A 16,916-nucleotide genomic window follows, 5' to 3' on the forward strand; every position below is an offset into this window, starting at 1 on the left:
CATTTAATATGATGGTGATTACAAATTGTCTTTATATTCAGTTCTCATTAGCATTTTCATCATACTTTCTTTGCTATCAGAACGTTAAAAAAAGGGAATGTTTTTTTCTCTATAAAATAAATAGGATGATAAAAAGTGCACACACATATCGACCCGTGCGTTAAGACACACTCTTTATAAATTTGACTGGCTTGTGTTCATTTTAAACTTGCGATTTATTAAAAAAAAATGAGTTACGTCTTAAATAATGAAATAGCGAACAAATTCAGTACCTTCAGCGCTTTGATTGTTATACGTTTTAATTGCACACATATATCTACGTTAACTTCATACACAAGATATGGAACAAACAAAACTGCAATAGCTGATAAGAAGGCCAGGCGGCCTCAAATAGCTTATCTGAATAATTCGTCAATTTAATGTGGTTTGAATGACGATTTTAAGGTGAATTTGAACATAAAGTCCATATATATGAACCATAAGCTTACTTTGGTGTGACCAGAATTGTCCCCAAGGACATGGTTTGAACAAATTCTATAGGAATCATATAAGAGGATACAATTTCATACCTAATATCACAGCTTCGAACCATGCAGTTTCAGAGAATTGTTAAGTTTCCAAAGGCAAATGTTTTGAACAAACTATGCTTGAACTAACTATGTTTGAACTTACTAAGCACATGATCATAATTTGAAAAGTACAGCTCTGGTTTCAGAGGAGATCTTTGAGTTTTCACTTTTAAATATAATCGAGTCACTCAAAATGGCAATATCCCTGACGTGTCGTAATCATTTAGCATTGAGGAGTAAATTTGTCAAATGTTAACGCAAGACAGATCACAAGGCGATCAAAACAGCTCACTATGACCACACATGACTAAGTTGTTATAAAATATACGCGCTATCATTCCGTGCCATCCGGTGTAAGTTCGTCATTACGTACTTTCACTTTATTTATCATTGGGCAAAAACACTTGCTTAATCCTTTTTCGTTCCTGACACCCAGTATCCGCCATCATTTAAAAAAGTTTTCATTTTGTAACCATCAATTTAAATAACAACTATTACGGACAAACACGTTTACCACGAAAATTAACTTAAACAAGACACACTTTAGTGGACTACTTTGAGAACGACAGCCGGAGGCGGACCATTTCGCGAAGTGATTCGATGCGGTCGAAGTTCTTGTAGTTCCTCAGGTCGACGTCTGCGTCTCGCTGCAGACGAGCAATACGACGCAGGTGCTCCTTGTATCTCGTCTGCAGCTCACTGAAATAGAATGAACCACTGGACGATGCGTTAAATACTCATAGTGATCCTTATACAATTGTTGATTGTAGAAACAACTTTTTTAAGGTTTTATGGTTGTTGGTGATGTTCTTTGTTTTCATTTGTTATTTGTTTGTGTGTGTGTGTTGTGTATGTATTTTTCGAGGGGTGGGGCAATTTTGCGACATTTTGGAATTTAAAAGACTCCATTCATTACACTTTCAAATAAATCGTTGTGACCGAAACCAGATAAAGAGATCATTTGGTTTGTTTTGGTTTGGCTACAAAAATAAGAATTTGCAAATCAGATTTTTTAGAGAAATGACAAAAATATAATATCATTTGTTTGCACTGACATCGCTGAAAATAGGGTAGGTAGACCCATTCTTTTTTTCGCTAACTTTTTATATTACAGAAATCATCCAAATCCTTATTAACATAACTTTTGCTTCCCATTTATTGCTTATTAGCAAAAATATAATCATTAATCATATTTTATTATGCGAACAAAATCGGATGCCGAAGAAAAAAACTTAGATAACTCATCGATAAATGCAAAAAAAGGTAAAGTTCAGCACAAAATGTTAGGGTGGGCATGGCAAGAACTGACTCTTTTTTAGCCTTAATGGGAAAACAGGACTTAATGCATCTGCGTAAAGTTTCATCCTAAATTAGCATGTTCATTCCGCATATGCTACCGTAATCAGGGACGGCACCATCCGCTTGAATGGGTGTTATCAGGGACGACACCATCCCTTTTTAATGGATGTTATCAGGGACGACACCATCCTCTTTAATGGATGTTATCAGGGACGACACCATCCGCTTCAACGGATGTTATCAGGGAAGACACCATCCGCTTTAATGGATGTTATCAGGGACGAAACCATCCGCTTTAACGGATGTTATCAGAGACGACACCATCCGCTTTAATGGATGTTATCAGGGAAGACACCATCCGCTTTAATGAATGTTGTCAGGAACGATACCACCCGCTGATTGGATCTTATCAGGAACGCTTTAATGGATGTTATTGTAATCAGGGACAACACAATCGGCTTTAATGGATGTTATTGTTTAAAAAAGTTTCTTCACAACGAAACTGCAGTCTAATCGGAAAGTGTCGCCGTTGATTAGTTAGTGCGGAATGCACAGGCCAATCAGAGACGACACTTTGAACACATGCATTAAGCCCTCTTTTCCCAGAGCGAGGCTCATCTGAATATGGTATAAGATCTATATTTCATTTTGCTGTGTTTGCCATCTGGATATCTTTTTTATGATAATTGTTTATGGGTGGTAAAGGCATATTTTGGTTCTTTATATGCATGTATATCAGCATGTTCAAATTGCGATGTCAACGATAACCCTGTTTTTCGAATAATCAAGTGTGAATTGTTTTATTTAGTATAATATCTTTAACGCTGCAAAATTAATATACAAATTCAAACGTTCATGTTTAATTTACTTGACAGGACTTGGTAAAAAGTAAGATAACCGAACACATCAATGTGATTGTGATTGAAACATGTATTAACTCCCTTTATTCAAACAATACCTAAGACAATGAGCATCGTTCTAGAAAAAAATGGCCTTAATGCATGTGCGTAGCGTGTCGTCCCAGATTATCATGTGCTGTCCGCACAGGCTAAACAGGGATGACTCTTTCCGCTGTTCTGGTATTTTTCGAAAGGGAGTCTATTATTACTTTCTTAGTGAAAATCCATTTTAGGCGGTGAGTGTCGTCCCTGTTTAGCCTGTGCGAGCTGCACAGTCTTATCTGGTATTACACTTTACTTACATGCATACAGCCCATTTTCCACAGAACAGTGCTCAACTTAACTTACGAGAAGTCGACCTGACCGTCCCTGTTAATGTCCAGTTTGTTCATCAGAATGTCCATGGACCTTTGGCTCAGCGGAATGTCAATCTCCTGAAATGTGTTGAGCCTTTGAGCTATTTATATATATATCGCCAAGAACGTTTGGTGGGTAGTCTTCAGACTGTTGGCAGTATGCGTGGTATTTTTGCGGGCTGAAAAATGACCGGATGTTTGCAAACTCACGCCGATGTTACTTTTTTTCTGATTTGCTAATCGTTTATGTAGGCGTCTGTTTTCATTTGTAGACAATAGTTCCATAGAGATCTGTCCGTTGTTTATTTATTAGAAAGATGGCATAAATAGTTGTACTAAGTATTTAATGCACTTATTTAAGGTTCATGTAGAGGCTTCATTTTGACAAATGTGGGACCCCTAGCATTGAACTCAACTTTGCCTAAAGGAAGAGTGCCACATTGAAAATGTATACATATATGCTTGAAAGGATGTTTTTCCTTCAAACTGCTACCAATTTTGTACATAAACGTTTCATAACATCCACAAAATCAATCAAAATACAAAGCGATTTTAACACTAAAATATACATTATGTTCAAAAATCTGAATCATGTTTATTCCACGTATTTCGGTGGAAAATTATATAACTAGTGAATAATATCGACATTGACGAGGGCAATTTACGCTTAAATAGTAAAAAAAGTTTACATATCTAGAAATATCAAAACTCGAACACATGACAATTCATCACCATGGGGGCAGCCATTTTTAAATTAATAAAATAGAAAGAAACATGCTAAAAACTCACTCATCGCCTAATTGACATTCCAAACGGTTGACGATGACAAATGCATTGGATTGTTATCTTTCCTTTGATGTTTGCAAACTGCACGATCAGACCTCATAAACACTCAAAAGAATAACTATGTAAGAAGCATTTCACCAATGCTTACAATCGTTGTCGAATCACTGTACTTTTATTATTGCGCATAAAATAGTACGCTTACAGACTGACAGAAAGATCGATACGTAACTCCGTTCAATTCATCACGGTATACTATTCTGCAGATAATACATAATAATACATCGCTTTAACAATCTAAAAGTAGAAATAATTCTTTTAAACGGAGTTTTTAATAACGAAAGTGAAAACAACGGAAGTTGGATGGATATTCTGTGAGATGCACTTCGGCTCAAGAAAAACAAAACAAATAAACTAAAAAAGACGTGTGGGGGACAATTTTCAGCTGGAAAATATTCGAAATAGGGTGAGTGATGCTATCTCTACGTGGTCATTTCTGTTATTTAGAGCGATCTCTTGCTGATTAATGTTAATAGTTGTTTTACTAGTTGCCGCCCAACTGTCAAAATAAGTACATGTGTTTTCTCAGGTATGTGTATACACATACCCGGTTTTCTCACCACTGCACGTGGTTTCAACCGATTTGTTTTGCACGTTTTTCTACGGATCACAGCGATGGCCACGCTTTCAAAATGGGTAGAAGAAATCGAAATATAAAATCAATAGTTTTGCCAATTTCTTTATTCCTTTACAATTGTATATGTCGTCTGCAATCTATTTCAATTTGAGATGGTTTAAAATTTGCAATTTGGTTGAGAGGTAAATAACAAAATTGTTAAGCCTTTGAAATAGAATTGTGACTCTTATTATCCACCATACCTGGTTTTTTTTAAAGTAGTTACGTTTTAGTTATTTTTAGAACTTTTTTTAGGATATTTATCCAAAAAAGGCAGTTGAATAAAAACTCATTTGTTGTTTTATGACAATCATTTTCTGTGAAATGTTGCTAACTTGACCTTGTATATGTATATAGCTTTGTATTTATTCAGCTTAAGGTAGTGCATATCCTTCCTAACTTTAGATTGAGATTTTGTAAATTAGTGTAAAAATGCATTGGTTTTAAACCAAAATATGAATACAGCACACAAATATTGAATGTCAAAAATGTGTTTATGTTATTCTATCCGTCTTTAGCTTTAAAATGATATATAGTTTGACCATATTGTACCACATTCAATGAAGAAAAACCAAAGCGAAGTTTTAATGAAATTTATCCCCCCCCCCCCCCCCCCCATGAACCTAAAATTGACAAAATTATCTATTCAAATAGTCGGTAAGTATTTGAAATTCATTAAAGCGAAAAATTCGCGGATGCCGACAGCATGGGGCGCTAACGTAGACGATATAGATAACGTTCAGTGTAAGTGTTATGTTTTGCGACCTTAATAGAAAGTCTGTGTGGCGCATTGGTAGCGCATTCGCTTCTTCTCTCAGAGGCCACGGATTCGAATCCACGCACAGAATTTTTTTTACTATTAAAATTCGTTAAGACTATTAAAAGAACAATAACAACGAAATCTGCCTATCTGTTGAAATGAAAATAAAGCGACCGTAACAGTATAAAGAGAAGTAACAAACAAAACAAGCAAAACAAAGATATAACTTTGACCATAACTTGCAAATATTTCAAGACAGTTTTCTGAACCGTTTTAATTTACGCGGGAATATTAACGGTGTGACGAAAATAAAATATCACGATTTGATAGTGAAATGCTGAAAAATATTGCATTTTAAAACATTAACATGAAAGTTTAATTTAACTGGTATCTCCCTATAGACCAAAGGCAACCAATAAAAACAGAGACTTTCTAGTTAATTACAAAATCCACGACCATTCCCACCTCTAATCCCCTGTGAAGTTCCTCTCTCGACAATGTTTCACTGTTATCCTTGTCCAGGTTTTTCAGCAGGTCTATCAGACGTAGATTCTTCGTCTTCACGCACTCGAACAGGATGGTTAGCGGGTCATCCGTGTCCAGTATGACGGCCATGTGACCCTTACGAAGCTCGTCGTGACGTAGCGTAATACCGTGCTTGACGTTCAGCGTTCGGCGTTGCTTGACGTTTCCGAGCAGCGTTAGAAAGTCGGTGTCCACGGTTACATCCTGGATTTTATGACAAAGAGGATTGAAGTTATTGTCAACAGAAACATAAGTTTAACGGCATTTAATTTTTATTTTGAGTTCTTGCACATGTTGCCAAAACTTAACAAAAAAGTACATTAACACTGTGTCTACATGTGCCAATTGTAAAGGTAAACATGTTATGTTTGGTGTAATTTCTAATTTTGTAATTCGGTTCACATGATATATATAATGATGAATAATTCACGGAAATGAGACATTTGATCGTTATTGTAGCGTTGTAAAAATTACAATAAACACTTTAAATCATGGAAAATGGATGCCAGATAGTATTTTTCTCGAACGAATTATTCAACACTGATCTTTCAAACGGTTTATATACCAAAAGCTTAAATTCGTGTAAATATTAATTTGTTACTATCGTTGTCGCTGAAACTTTATTAGTTTTGTTTAAGACATAAATAAAACAGTGGAACCACGCAAAACATGCAGCATCCTCTTACCAACACTTAAACAAAATTCATTAAATATAAACGAAAATCATTATATATAACCTGCGTTCTGCTAAAACGGGGCTAAATGATTTTCGCGTAGAGCAGACATCCTTTAAACGAAGAATACCGTCAATGAGTTGTCTCTGATTAGCATTCACATGGGACGACACTTTACGTACTGGTATATGCATTAAGCACCGGTTTCCCAGTACGCAGCTCGATTAGAACTAGATGAAACGGAACGCTGACTCACCGTGAGGTCGAGGTTACGGAGGGCCTCGCAATGCCCATCCCCCACCGCCCGCAATATGGACACGGCCGCATCCGTGGTGAGCGGATTGCAACCAACCTGAAAACATTCAACACGCCTCTCTGTAATCCTCGGTAACCCATCGTTGATTCACAGCTTATACTTAATAATAATGATGAGCCTCGTTCAGGAAACACTGGGCTTAAAGCATAAGTGTCATCTCAGACTAGTATGTTAAGTCCGCACAGGCTTATCTTGGACGACACTTTCCGCCGTTAAGGAAATTTTCGTTTAATAGAGCTTTATTCTAAACGAAAATCCAGTTTAGGCGTAAAGTGCCTTTCCTGAATATTCTGTGAGGACTTAACGCTCATACATTAAGCCCAGTTTTACAAGAACGATAAACATACAGTATCAATAAATAACATACTTTGGTATTCGACGATGGGATTTTGACTCCTGCTTCGGATTGTAACCCAAACTGCAAATCTTTACTTGAATAAACAATTGACAACTTGAAATAACTTTCTATAAAAATAATTTCTCGTTAAGCCCTATATCACTGTCGGAATAGAGCATCTCACACTATTTTTCATAAACACTGACACCGAATTCAAAATGAATTGTAGGGCGCGAAATATTTAGTTACAGAAAATGCCGAATATTTCCTTTATTTATTTTTTATTTAACAAGTTTTTGTTTCGATTAATGTGCGAGTAAAAGTATAAACGTTTCTGAAAGAAAATGATTGCATTTTTTATTGTTAACAAAAATGTTTTTGCACATTGGACCCATTTTTTGTTAGCTGCAATTCAATAAACGTGTTTACATAAATTGCTGAGCTAAAAAAATAGTAGTACTAATGAGGTGTGCATACCTTCAAAGTTTCAATGTGTTTGTTTTTTCTCAAGCCCCTCATCACAAGTTTGAAGGCATCGAAGTTGATCCTATTAGAGGAAAGGTCAAGGTCGGTCAAGGCCTGGTTGACCTTGAGGGCCTTGCCGAGCTCGTGACATCCCTCCAGCCCAAGACCGTTCCAGCTGAGGTTCAACGTGTCAAGGCCGGTGTTAGCCTGTGACGACAAGACCATTCAGCATCATTGGCTTAATGCATGTACGTAAAATGTCGTCTGATTGGCCTGTGAAGTCCGCACAGTCTAAGCTTGGACGACAATTCCTGCCCTATGGGATTTTCGTTACGGAGGGACTTCATTTAAACGAAAAATACAATTTTTCAGCGGAAAGTGTCGTCCCTGATAAGCCTGTGCGATTTTTTTTCACAGGCTTACCAGGGACGACACTTTACGAACATGCATGAATGCCCTTTTTCAGACAGCAATTTGTCGAAACAACTGAATTATGAAGCGAACAGGTTAAATGCATTTCTTGTTCATGAGAATGAAACACATTCGAAAGATTCCGAAGAAAAGCATGAAATCTTTCTTGGTGCACGACATTGTCGAAATATTGTTTCGTTATGTAAATGTGCACGCGGCATTTAATTCATAACTCGGGTCCTTAAAATTTGCAAGAGATAATATTCTGTGCCAAATCTTTGTTATACAGGTACAACACAGTTTAGTCAGTAAGACTATCGCTTGTTATAAATAATTTATTATTTAAATAATATATGCCATATACAGATGTACCTTGTATGCAGAATTATATTTTTTAAATTACTAGTATCAAACAAAAATGGATATGCAAAAAATGAAATATCACGTCAACCGAATATTTGTCTAAAGCCCACATAACAACCACCCGGTAATCGTATCGGTAACAACTCCCATGCTACATTTTATTTGTCAATCGGCATAAGTCTGCATGTACATTTGCATAAACTGGATAATTTCAATTACGTTTATGAAATTATTTGCTTTCGCACCTAATTATAACTATTTATTTTATGCTTTCCGGTGGTTTATAGAGAAATATCAGTGGGTAAAAACTGATTTTCAAACAGTGAAAATTAACAGTAAAAACTACCGATAATTTTAATTGTTTACTGTGAAATTACGTCATTTTTTACGAAATGACGCCATTATCCCAACGAAATTCATTAGTTAAAGCGGATATATACGATTTTTATATGTGCTGAATTGTAAAATATTGATACAAATATGTTATAATAACACACAATATGCAAGAAAAATGATACATTTAAGACGAATTTCATAAAATACAGCAAATACAAATTAGCGCCCCGAGCCGGTTGTGACGAAGATAATTCGTAATTATTTTCCTACAATAACCGATGCATTCGTCTTTTTAGTAAGTGTTCGTGTGTCGTATGAATCGATATCGCTGCAGGAATTTCAAATGAACCGTTAAACTAAATTTAGATTCACATTGTACATGCATGATATACATGCTGGCGAATTCGGCTGTACAGCCTTTTTCGATTTCAGAATTAAATATCTGGCTTATTTAGCATTTTTCGACACATGTTCTTCTTTACTTTTATTTTAGTTTATATTGAAATATATGTATAACAAGTTTTTTACACATTTTATATTTATTAACAAATATTTGACAAGATCGTATATACCCGCTTTAAAGTGTTTAAAGCGGGTATATACGATCTTGTCAAATATTTGTTAATAAATATAAAATGTGTAAAAAACTTGTTATACATATATTTCAATATAAACTAAAATAAAAGTAAAGAAGAACATGTGTCGAAAAATGCTAAATAAGCCAGATATTTAATTCTGAAATCGAAAAAGGCTGTACAGCCGAATTCGCCAGCATGTATATCATGCATGTACAATGTGAATCTAAATTTAGTTTAACGGTTCATTTGAAATTCCTGCAGCGATATCGATTCATACGACACACGAACACTTACTAAAAAGACGAATGCATCGGTTATTGTAGGAAAATAATTACGAATTATCTTCGTCACAACCGGCTCGGGGCGCTAATTTGTATTTGCTGTATTTTATGAAATTCGTCTTAAATGTATCATTTTTCTTGCATATTGTGTGTTATTATAACATATTTGTATCAATATTTTACAATTCAGCACATATAAAAATCGTATATACCCGCTTTAACAATGTATATAAACGGTGAAAAAAGCATAAAATAAAAAGAAAATTTGTTGGATTCGGTGGAATATCGATTTTTATTCACTCGTGATCATAGAAAAAAATATATTTTCTATGCTCACTCGTGAATTAAAATCGATAATTCACCGAATATACAAATATCCCCTATATAATTATTGACGTGTGATTTTGACACGTTCAATTATTGAACATTATAATGTCTCCTGTAGAAACGTTGAAAGTTTTGAAATAAACAGCATCCTTTGCGCCGTACCTCGAGTCCACAGCAGAAGTCGATGGCGCTGCGTTGCCGGAAGTGGTTCCAGCTGACGTCCAAGAAACGCAGTGTGGTGTTCTCACCTGCAGGAAATACACGTAGACGGTAATGGATGTATTATATGGCGTCCTTCAAGGAAAAGAAGTGGTGGCTTTCTGCGACCATGCTTGCAGTTTGAATTCGTAGTAATTGTATACGCATTCAACACAACACTTATTTAACAAAAACTTAATATTAGTGGGAAATCGTATAAGATTGTAATATATTTAAGTTTAATTGTTAAATATCAGCCAATATTCAACCAGTTGGGAGTCCGGATAAAAAGTAATAAAGAACGTCAACGCGAGTTACTTCATAGCAACACATCGAAACGACCTTAAGAATATATAACGATGCTGCGATACTTTTGTCGCAATTAATGATGTACATATATATCAACGATTTCTTTAACTCGATATGTATAAACCAAAGTTTTACCTAGCGCTGTTTTGAACATTTCACCAGCCTTCTCTCCCAGCGAGTTTTTCCCAATATGGAATGCCTTCAGGACTGTGTTCTCCTGCAAACCAGATTGTGAAATGCACTGTTGTTAATTTAATTACACCGGTGTTCTCGTGGTCATAACAGCCAAATATTAAACAGTTAAGCAGTTTACATGCACGTCTATAGCTAATTGACCATGTAACAACGAGTTGTGTGATATCTATCAGGAAAAACAGGGCTTAATGCATGTGCGTTATGTGTTGTCTCTTATGAGCTTGTGCAGTCCGCATTTTGTTTGCTTTAAATGTATTTTCCGTTTAAAGGAAGTCTTTTCTAAGAAAAATTCTAGTTTTGGCGGAAAGTGTCGCCCCTGCTGAGCATGTGCAGACTGAACACATGCATTTAACCCCATTATCCCAGTGCAAGGCTCACGCCTCACTGAAGTTAACAATAAGGACACTTGGTTATTAATTGTGCTACAGATTTAAATAAACCCAATTTCTAGATACAATAGGATAAATATAGGACAATACCGTTAATATTTCTGCCAAATATCCGCTAGCATCGTCTCTGAGGCCTAAAGCTGAAGGAATAAGCAGACACAGTAAACGTCAATGTAAGCAACGCGATATTCAGTATCAAATATGTATATGGAAATAATGAAACTCGAAAAACATGATAAGGAGATCTATTCTCTAGTATTTTATTACAGGTAATTTGCAAAATGCATTAACACTTCAAGACAATAGATAACAATACGACATTTAACATAACAGAATCATTAAAGATCATATTGTTAATTGTGTAAAGTGCAACCACGCGTCTGAACGGCTAGAAAAATGTCGGATCAGGGTAGGGACTTCATATTACAAACGCGCGGTTGCACTTTACTGAAAAAATACTTATTTGTTTAAGAAGATCATGATACCTATAGAAAACACTCACGAATGAGCGGGCACTCCAATTTATCCCATTAAAAATGGCGAACTATTTAAAAAGAAATCATGAAAAATGTTAACTGGGTCGCGCTTTATTCTCCCAACACAGATCTTAAAAAGTCACGTGGTATAGGCACCGTTAACATAGTCCTGTATCTCCGTATAACAAAACATATTAGCCTCGCTCTTTGAAAACGGCGCTTAATGCATGTGCAAGAAGGCTCGCCCCAGATTAGCATGTGCAGTCTGCACAGGCTTATCAGGGAGAACAGTTTCCGCCTAAACTAGATTTTTGCGAAGAAGAGGATAAGCTTAGAGAGAAAATTTTCACATAAGCGGATGTGTGTCGTCGATGATGCACAGTGCACAGGCTAATCTTTGAGCCCAGTTCTAAAATCAACGAGGCTAATATGTACTACCTGTAATGTCTAGCGCTATCAAATTCCGGTTGTGGATGAGGCTGTCTCTCAGGTCTACAGCGCCATCGGGACCGATCTCGTTATGGGACAGGTTCTGAAAACGAGCCGCACCCAAACCTGACTTTATAAAATATATATGCCGTACTTTGGAAAAAACGGGGTATACTACATTTGCGTAAAGTGTCGTCCAAGATAAGCCCGTTCAGTCGGCAAAGACTTGTCAGGGACGACACAATCCGCTGTTCATGTATTTTTTTGTTTTACGCCAGTCTCTTCTAATAGGAAATCTAGTTTTGAAGTAAAACAAATTAAAACTGCATGTGTCAAATGCACATACTTGTAGTCAAAATAAATATTTAAACGTATTATATAGTCAGTGAATTTATGATTATAATGTAATATATTATATAAAAGATGGATTTGCCCTTTAAATAATACATATTTCAAGTCACAAAGAAATAATACATGTATTAAATTAGTTTGATATATTCCTATGATCAGACATTCGCATGTTTATTGCGTAAAGAATATTTTGGTCTTTAAAAGATCATATAATACAGCAAAGTCACATTAGGAATATCAATCAAATGCCTAATTTGCGAAAGATAATTCTAAACTCCAGTTGACATATATACTCTTGCTGTTTCAAAACATGCTTGTAGTGTTGATAGCGGTTAAAACTTTGAATTTAGTGCGATTGCTTTGTTGCTTCAAACTGTATGACATCTATTATTATACCAGGTCGCGGATGCTGGTGTTGACCCAGAGCATATCCAGTATGTAGCGGAGTCCAGCCAGCGTCATGCCCGTGCACGAGAGATTCAGACAGCGAACCGACAGGTTGGACTACAATAAATCAGCGATAGAAGCAGTCAGTTATCATTTGAACCGCGCTCTTGGTAAACGGGGCTTTTGGAATGATCGAAAAGTGTCGTCCAGTTTTACCTATGTGCAGACTGCACAGGTATATGGACTTACTGCACAGGCCGATCTTGGACGCTACTTTACGCACATTCATTTAGCACGGTTTTACTCAAATCGCGTCACATGTTGTGTTATTGAAATATCAGGCTACAAGACAGACGTCTGCTGTAAAGAATTGCATTTATTAAATGCGATATGTTGCCATACATTAAAGTACCTATCTGCATACTATCGTCAGCAGAAATACGTCTATAATTGTGCATTTATAAAACACAGAAAATTGCAACTTCGATCTTTTCTATTCCGAACTACCGGTATGTGTACGGTCCTAATGACTAAGCGGGGTTCGAGTGTATATAAGTTTACAATTTTAAATGATGTAGGGTCTGGTTTGTCTTGCTTTTTTTGGCGTAGCTGTTAAACCCAGCTTTTCCCCTTTAATAGCCGATCTTTGTAAGAGTCCAATGAAATTTGAATAAAATGTTCCGCAGTGAAGCTCAGAAATTGTTCGCAATAGAAAACGTTCAATCTTTAAACCGTTATCACATTTACGTTATTAGGTAATTGAATTGACTTTTGATTTTGTGAAGTATATTGTTTGAAAATGGATACACCCGTGCGTTTTGCAACGATGTTAACTGCGTGTTCAGCATGAAACAATTTGATATCTTATCAAGATTGCCAGCGCCAAATAATAATGTCCGACAACTCACTACAATGTGCGTAAAAAACAAGTTACAGGTCACCCAAAATAAACTTATCAGGTTCATATTTAATTTACATCCTAGGTCTCACATTGGTAAAGAACATTTTACTAGACTTAACTGGTTGCCTATTGAAAGTCGAGTAAACCAGTTCACACTTTGTCATGTTTTTAAAATAAGCTCTAAGTTGGCTCCGCTATATATGGAAGATAATTTTACTCCAGTCAGTAATATTCACAATAAGAATACTAGGTTCAGAGTTAGAACACAGTCAGACTCTCCTAATACTGATCTAAACATGCATGATTGCAATAGGTTTGCCATTCCAAGGGTCAAGGGTTCTGGCAAAAAGTCATTTGCTTTCAATGGGTGTACTCTCTGGAACTCTCTTCCTCAGCATATCAGAGATGCCAAAAGTATTCCATCTTTTAAACACAGTGTTAGGGAGCATTTTTTAAGCCAGATAGATTTTTAATGTGCATCTCTTTAAGATTTCTTACTGTTGATTTAACTTGAATGTCAATATAGATAGATTTATTGTGTCTTATCTAGTTGCTGTATGATTATTCTTTAGCTTGGCAAATAATTTTATGTTAATTTTTAAACACTTAAATTGTGATAACTTCTTAATAATTGTCTAGTCTAGAACTTATCAGAATATATCCTATGCATTTAGGTTAGTGTAACTTAAATATGTCACATGTCTTTCATTATTATTCACTGTGATATTACTATATACTGTGATATAAAACGTTGTCTCCTATGTCATACAATATTATAACTAAAGGACCACAATGGAAATAAGGGTTTAATTGCAAACCCTTTATTGTGCAATCCTTAACGTATAATGTTGATTGACATGGCTTTGTTTATACATGCAGGTTGTTTTTTATTACTTAGTGTGTGTATATAACATGCTGCCATGTAAATCTATGCATTTTATGTTGAAATAAATCTATCTATCTATCAATGGGTATGTTCGAAGAACGCGTGTATAAATATGTCGCGTTATGAGAAAACTGGGCAAAATGCATAATCGTAAAAGTGTCGTCCCAATTTAGCCTGTGCACTTCGCACAGGCTAATCAGGGACGACACTTTCCGCCTAAACTTGATTTTCGGTAAGGAGGGACTTCCTTGAAACTAAAAATACCATAAAAGCGGAAAGTGTCGTCCCTGATTAGCCTGTGCGGGCTGCACAGGCTAATCTGGGACGACACTTTACGCACATGCATTATGCCCAGTTTTCTCACAACAAGGCTCATATATCAAATATGTTTGGATGATTAGCGTGTGGCCGGTTGACTTCAATGTTTTCATATCAGTTCCATCTTTCTTTTGTTTTGTATTTCTGTTCTGTATCTATATATATATTATCAATAATATCTAATAATGCGAAATTAGCCAAGAAATCTGGCGCAACAACCCGGAATGGATTTTCGTGATATCCAGCTAAGAACTGCGCAGAAAAAGGCATGCGCTTTATTTGATCATTTTGGCATATAAACTCTTTATCTTCACCAGCACCAACCACAATCAACGCCGTGTATCTCTTTTTAAAGAAATTTCTTGTGATTTGTTTGAAGCAAGACAGAAAGTAATCAATTATTAAAACAGGTTTCTAGTTCGCTTTTTTGGTATTGTTCTGCAATGTGTATGAAGAATAATATAGTAAAAATGTATATATCTTATATTGTATTTTTAAAACTTAAATTTTTAGAAAGAAAAAAATCGTAGTGTGTGTACCACAAGCGCTGTCGCGATGGCCTTAATTCCCACATCCCCGAGCGTCCGATGCTGCATGGAGACGTCCAAGTCACTCACGCACTGCCGGAAGTGGTACGAGGGGGTTACCCGATACAGCGCGCACGCCTTCAAGTACATGACGGCCTCGGCGTTCCCTCTGACGTCATCAATATCCGAGCCCGAGTCGCTGACCGCTGAAGGCGAGGTCACTCTCTCGTTATTATAACTTGAGTCATCATCTGTGTTTGAGATTTGGTCCGGGTCTGTAAATGTTACCTCTGCCTGCCCTTGACTGATTTTTTCAACAGGACGTAAGGTATCGCGCCTGATCTCTGTATTTTTCAAAGAAGTTCCGTCGACCCTGGAGTCTATTATTGTTGACCCCGTCGTATCGGGTACAGTTCTTGACCGCATCGTGTCTACAGACGTGCCAAGCGGTTGTTTTGTGTCTTCTTTTGCCGACCGTGGACCGGAGTCGTCAATGGGACCCCCGGCGCTCACCCGCCAGTGTTCGTACAGCGCTTCCCCGTGCGGGTCGCGCTCTGATTCGGTGATGACAATGCGCACAGTCGTATTCTGTTTAGACGTCATACCTCATGCCACAATTTATTGACTGAATTTAAAAATTTCTACTCAAGAGGACGATTATTAGTGATCTATTTGAATTGGTAGTATGAAACCGAGACTGATAGAAAACACCACTATATCCATGTTTCATGTGGAACACACCAATTTAAAGGAAAAGTTCGGTGATAAAATCAGTTCCGTGAGCTCCTTTCAATTAACTTACGTGGAACGACGCACTTTATTTTTACTTTCGCAACTTCTGACTAATAAAATCCGATTTTAGAAGCAGAAAAACAATTATAGAAAAACATTGAATGTAACACAGTCGTATATGCTAGATTTTTTATTCATGAACTCATTTGATAGTTTTATAACTGTCTGTTAATTTCATAATACTACCGGTAATCCCATTCCAATCCAAAAAACATCACGAGCGATTCATGTGAGTTCTAGTTTTAAAATTTAATATTTGTCGAGGCTAAAATTATCCAACCACTTGCGGTCAATTAAAATCCATTTTTACCGCATTGAAATTCATATTTTAATAGCGATATCGCGTTAAAAAACAAATACAGAATATGCTAATCAATGTGGAATCAAAAGATCCACTTATGGCCTGTTTACAATGGAAGCTAGAAACCTTAGGAAAGTAACTGGAATCAATAAATGTCAACGGGCTAGTTTGCCATGATTTTTAACTTAACTGGCTTTTTGTATTTGATGGTACTTAATTGAGCCGTGTTCTGGGGAAATGGGGCTTAATGCACGTGGTTAAAGTGTACCCGCAAATAAGCCTGTAAAGTCCGCAATGGCTTATCATTGTCGACACTTTCTCCTATTATGTTATATATCGTTCAAAAGAGTCTCTTCATAGCGCGAATTCAGTTTAGTCTGCAGAGGCTAATCCAGGACGAAACTTTACACACACGCATTAAGTCCGTTTTTCCCAAAACGAGGCTCAATTGTTGTCAGATAAATAACAACTAGCTGTTACTGCCTATTTCGTTTTTATAAGA

General features: G+C 36.3%; 1 protein-coding gene across 1 annotated transcript; it reads right to left on the reverse strand.

Annotated features, from left to right (window-relative positions):
* Positions 1-281: 281 nt before the first annotated feature.
* LOC127876151 (leucine-rich repeat-containing protein 74B-like) lies at positions 282-16,281 on the reverse strand. The gene is made up of 11 exons (XM_052421139.1): positions 15,334-16,281; positions 12,699-12,806; positions 11,961-12,054; positions 11,137-11,186; positions 10,598-10,679; positions 10,118-10,203; positions 7,672-7,866; positions 6,798-6,893; positions 5,808-6,071; positions 3,116-3,201; positions 282-1,268 (listed from the first exon to the last, which is right to left on the reverse strand). The coding sequence occupies exons 1-11, from the start codon at positions 15,922-15,924 to the stop codon at positions 1,121-1,123; spliced, it is 1,800 nt and encodes a 599-aa protein (XP_052277099.1). The 5' UTR covers positions 15,925-16,281; the 3' UTR covers positions 282-1,120.
* Between the last annotated feature and the right edge of the window lie 635 nt (positions 16,282-16,916).

Source organism: Dreissena polymorpha, chromosome 4 (assembly GCF_020536995.1).
Source record: "Dreissena polymorpha isolate Duluth1 chromosome 4, UMN_Dpol_1.0, whole genome shotgun sequence".
In the NCBI taxonomy this organism is placed as follows: domain Eukaryota; kingdom Metazoa; phylum Mollusca; class Bivalvia; order Myida; family Dreissenidae; genus Dreissena; species Dreissena polymorpha.

Coding starts and splice junctions, on each gene's coding strand:
- LOC127876151 (XM_052421139.1), bottom strand. CDS start 15,924: ATGACGTCTAAACAGAATACGACTGTGCGCATTGTCATCACCGAATCA. Junction 7,867..10,117: donor ACTTCTGCTGTGGACTCGAG/GTACGGCGCAAA, acceptor TTGTCGTCACAG/GCTAACACCGGCCTTGACAC. Junction 1,269..3,115: donor GACGGTCAGGTCGACTTCTC/GTAAGTTAAGTT, acceptor ATTCTATTTCAG/TGAGCTGCAGACGAGATACA.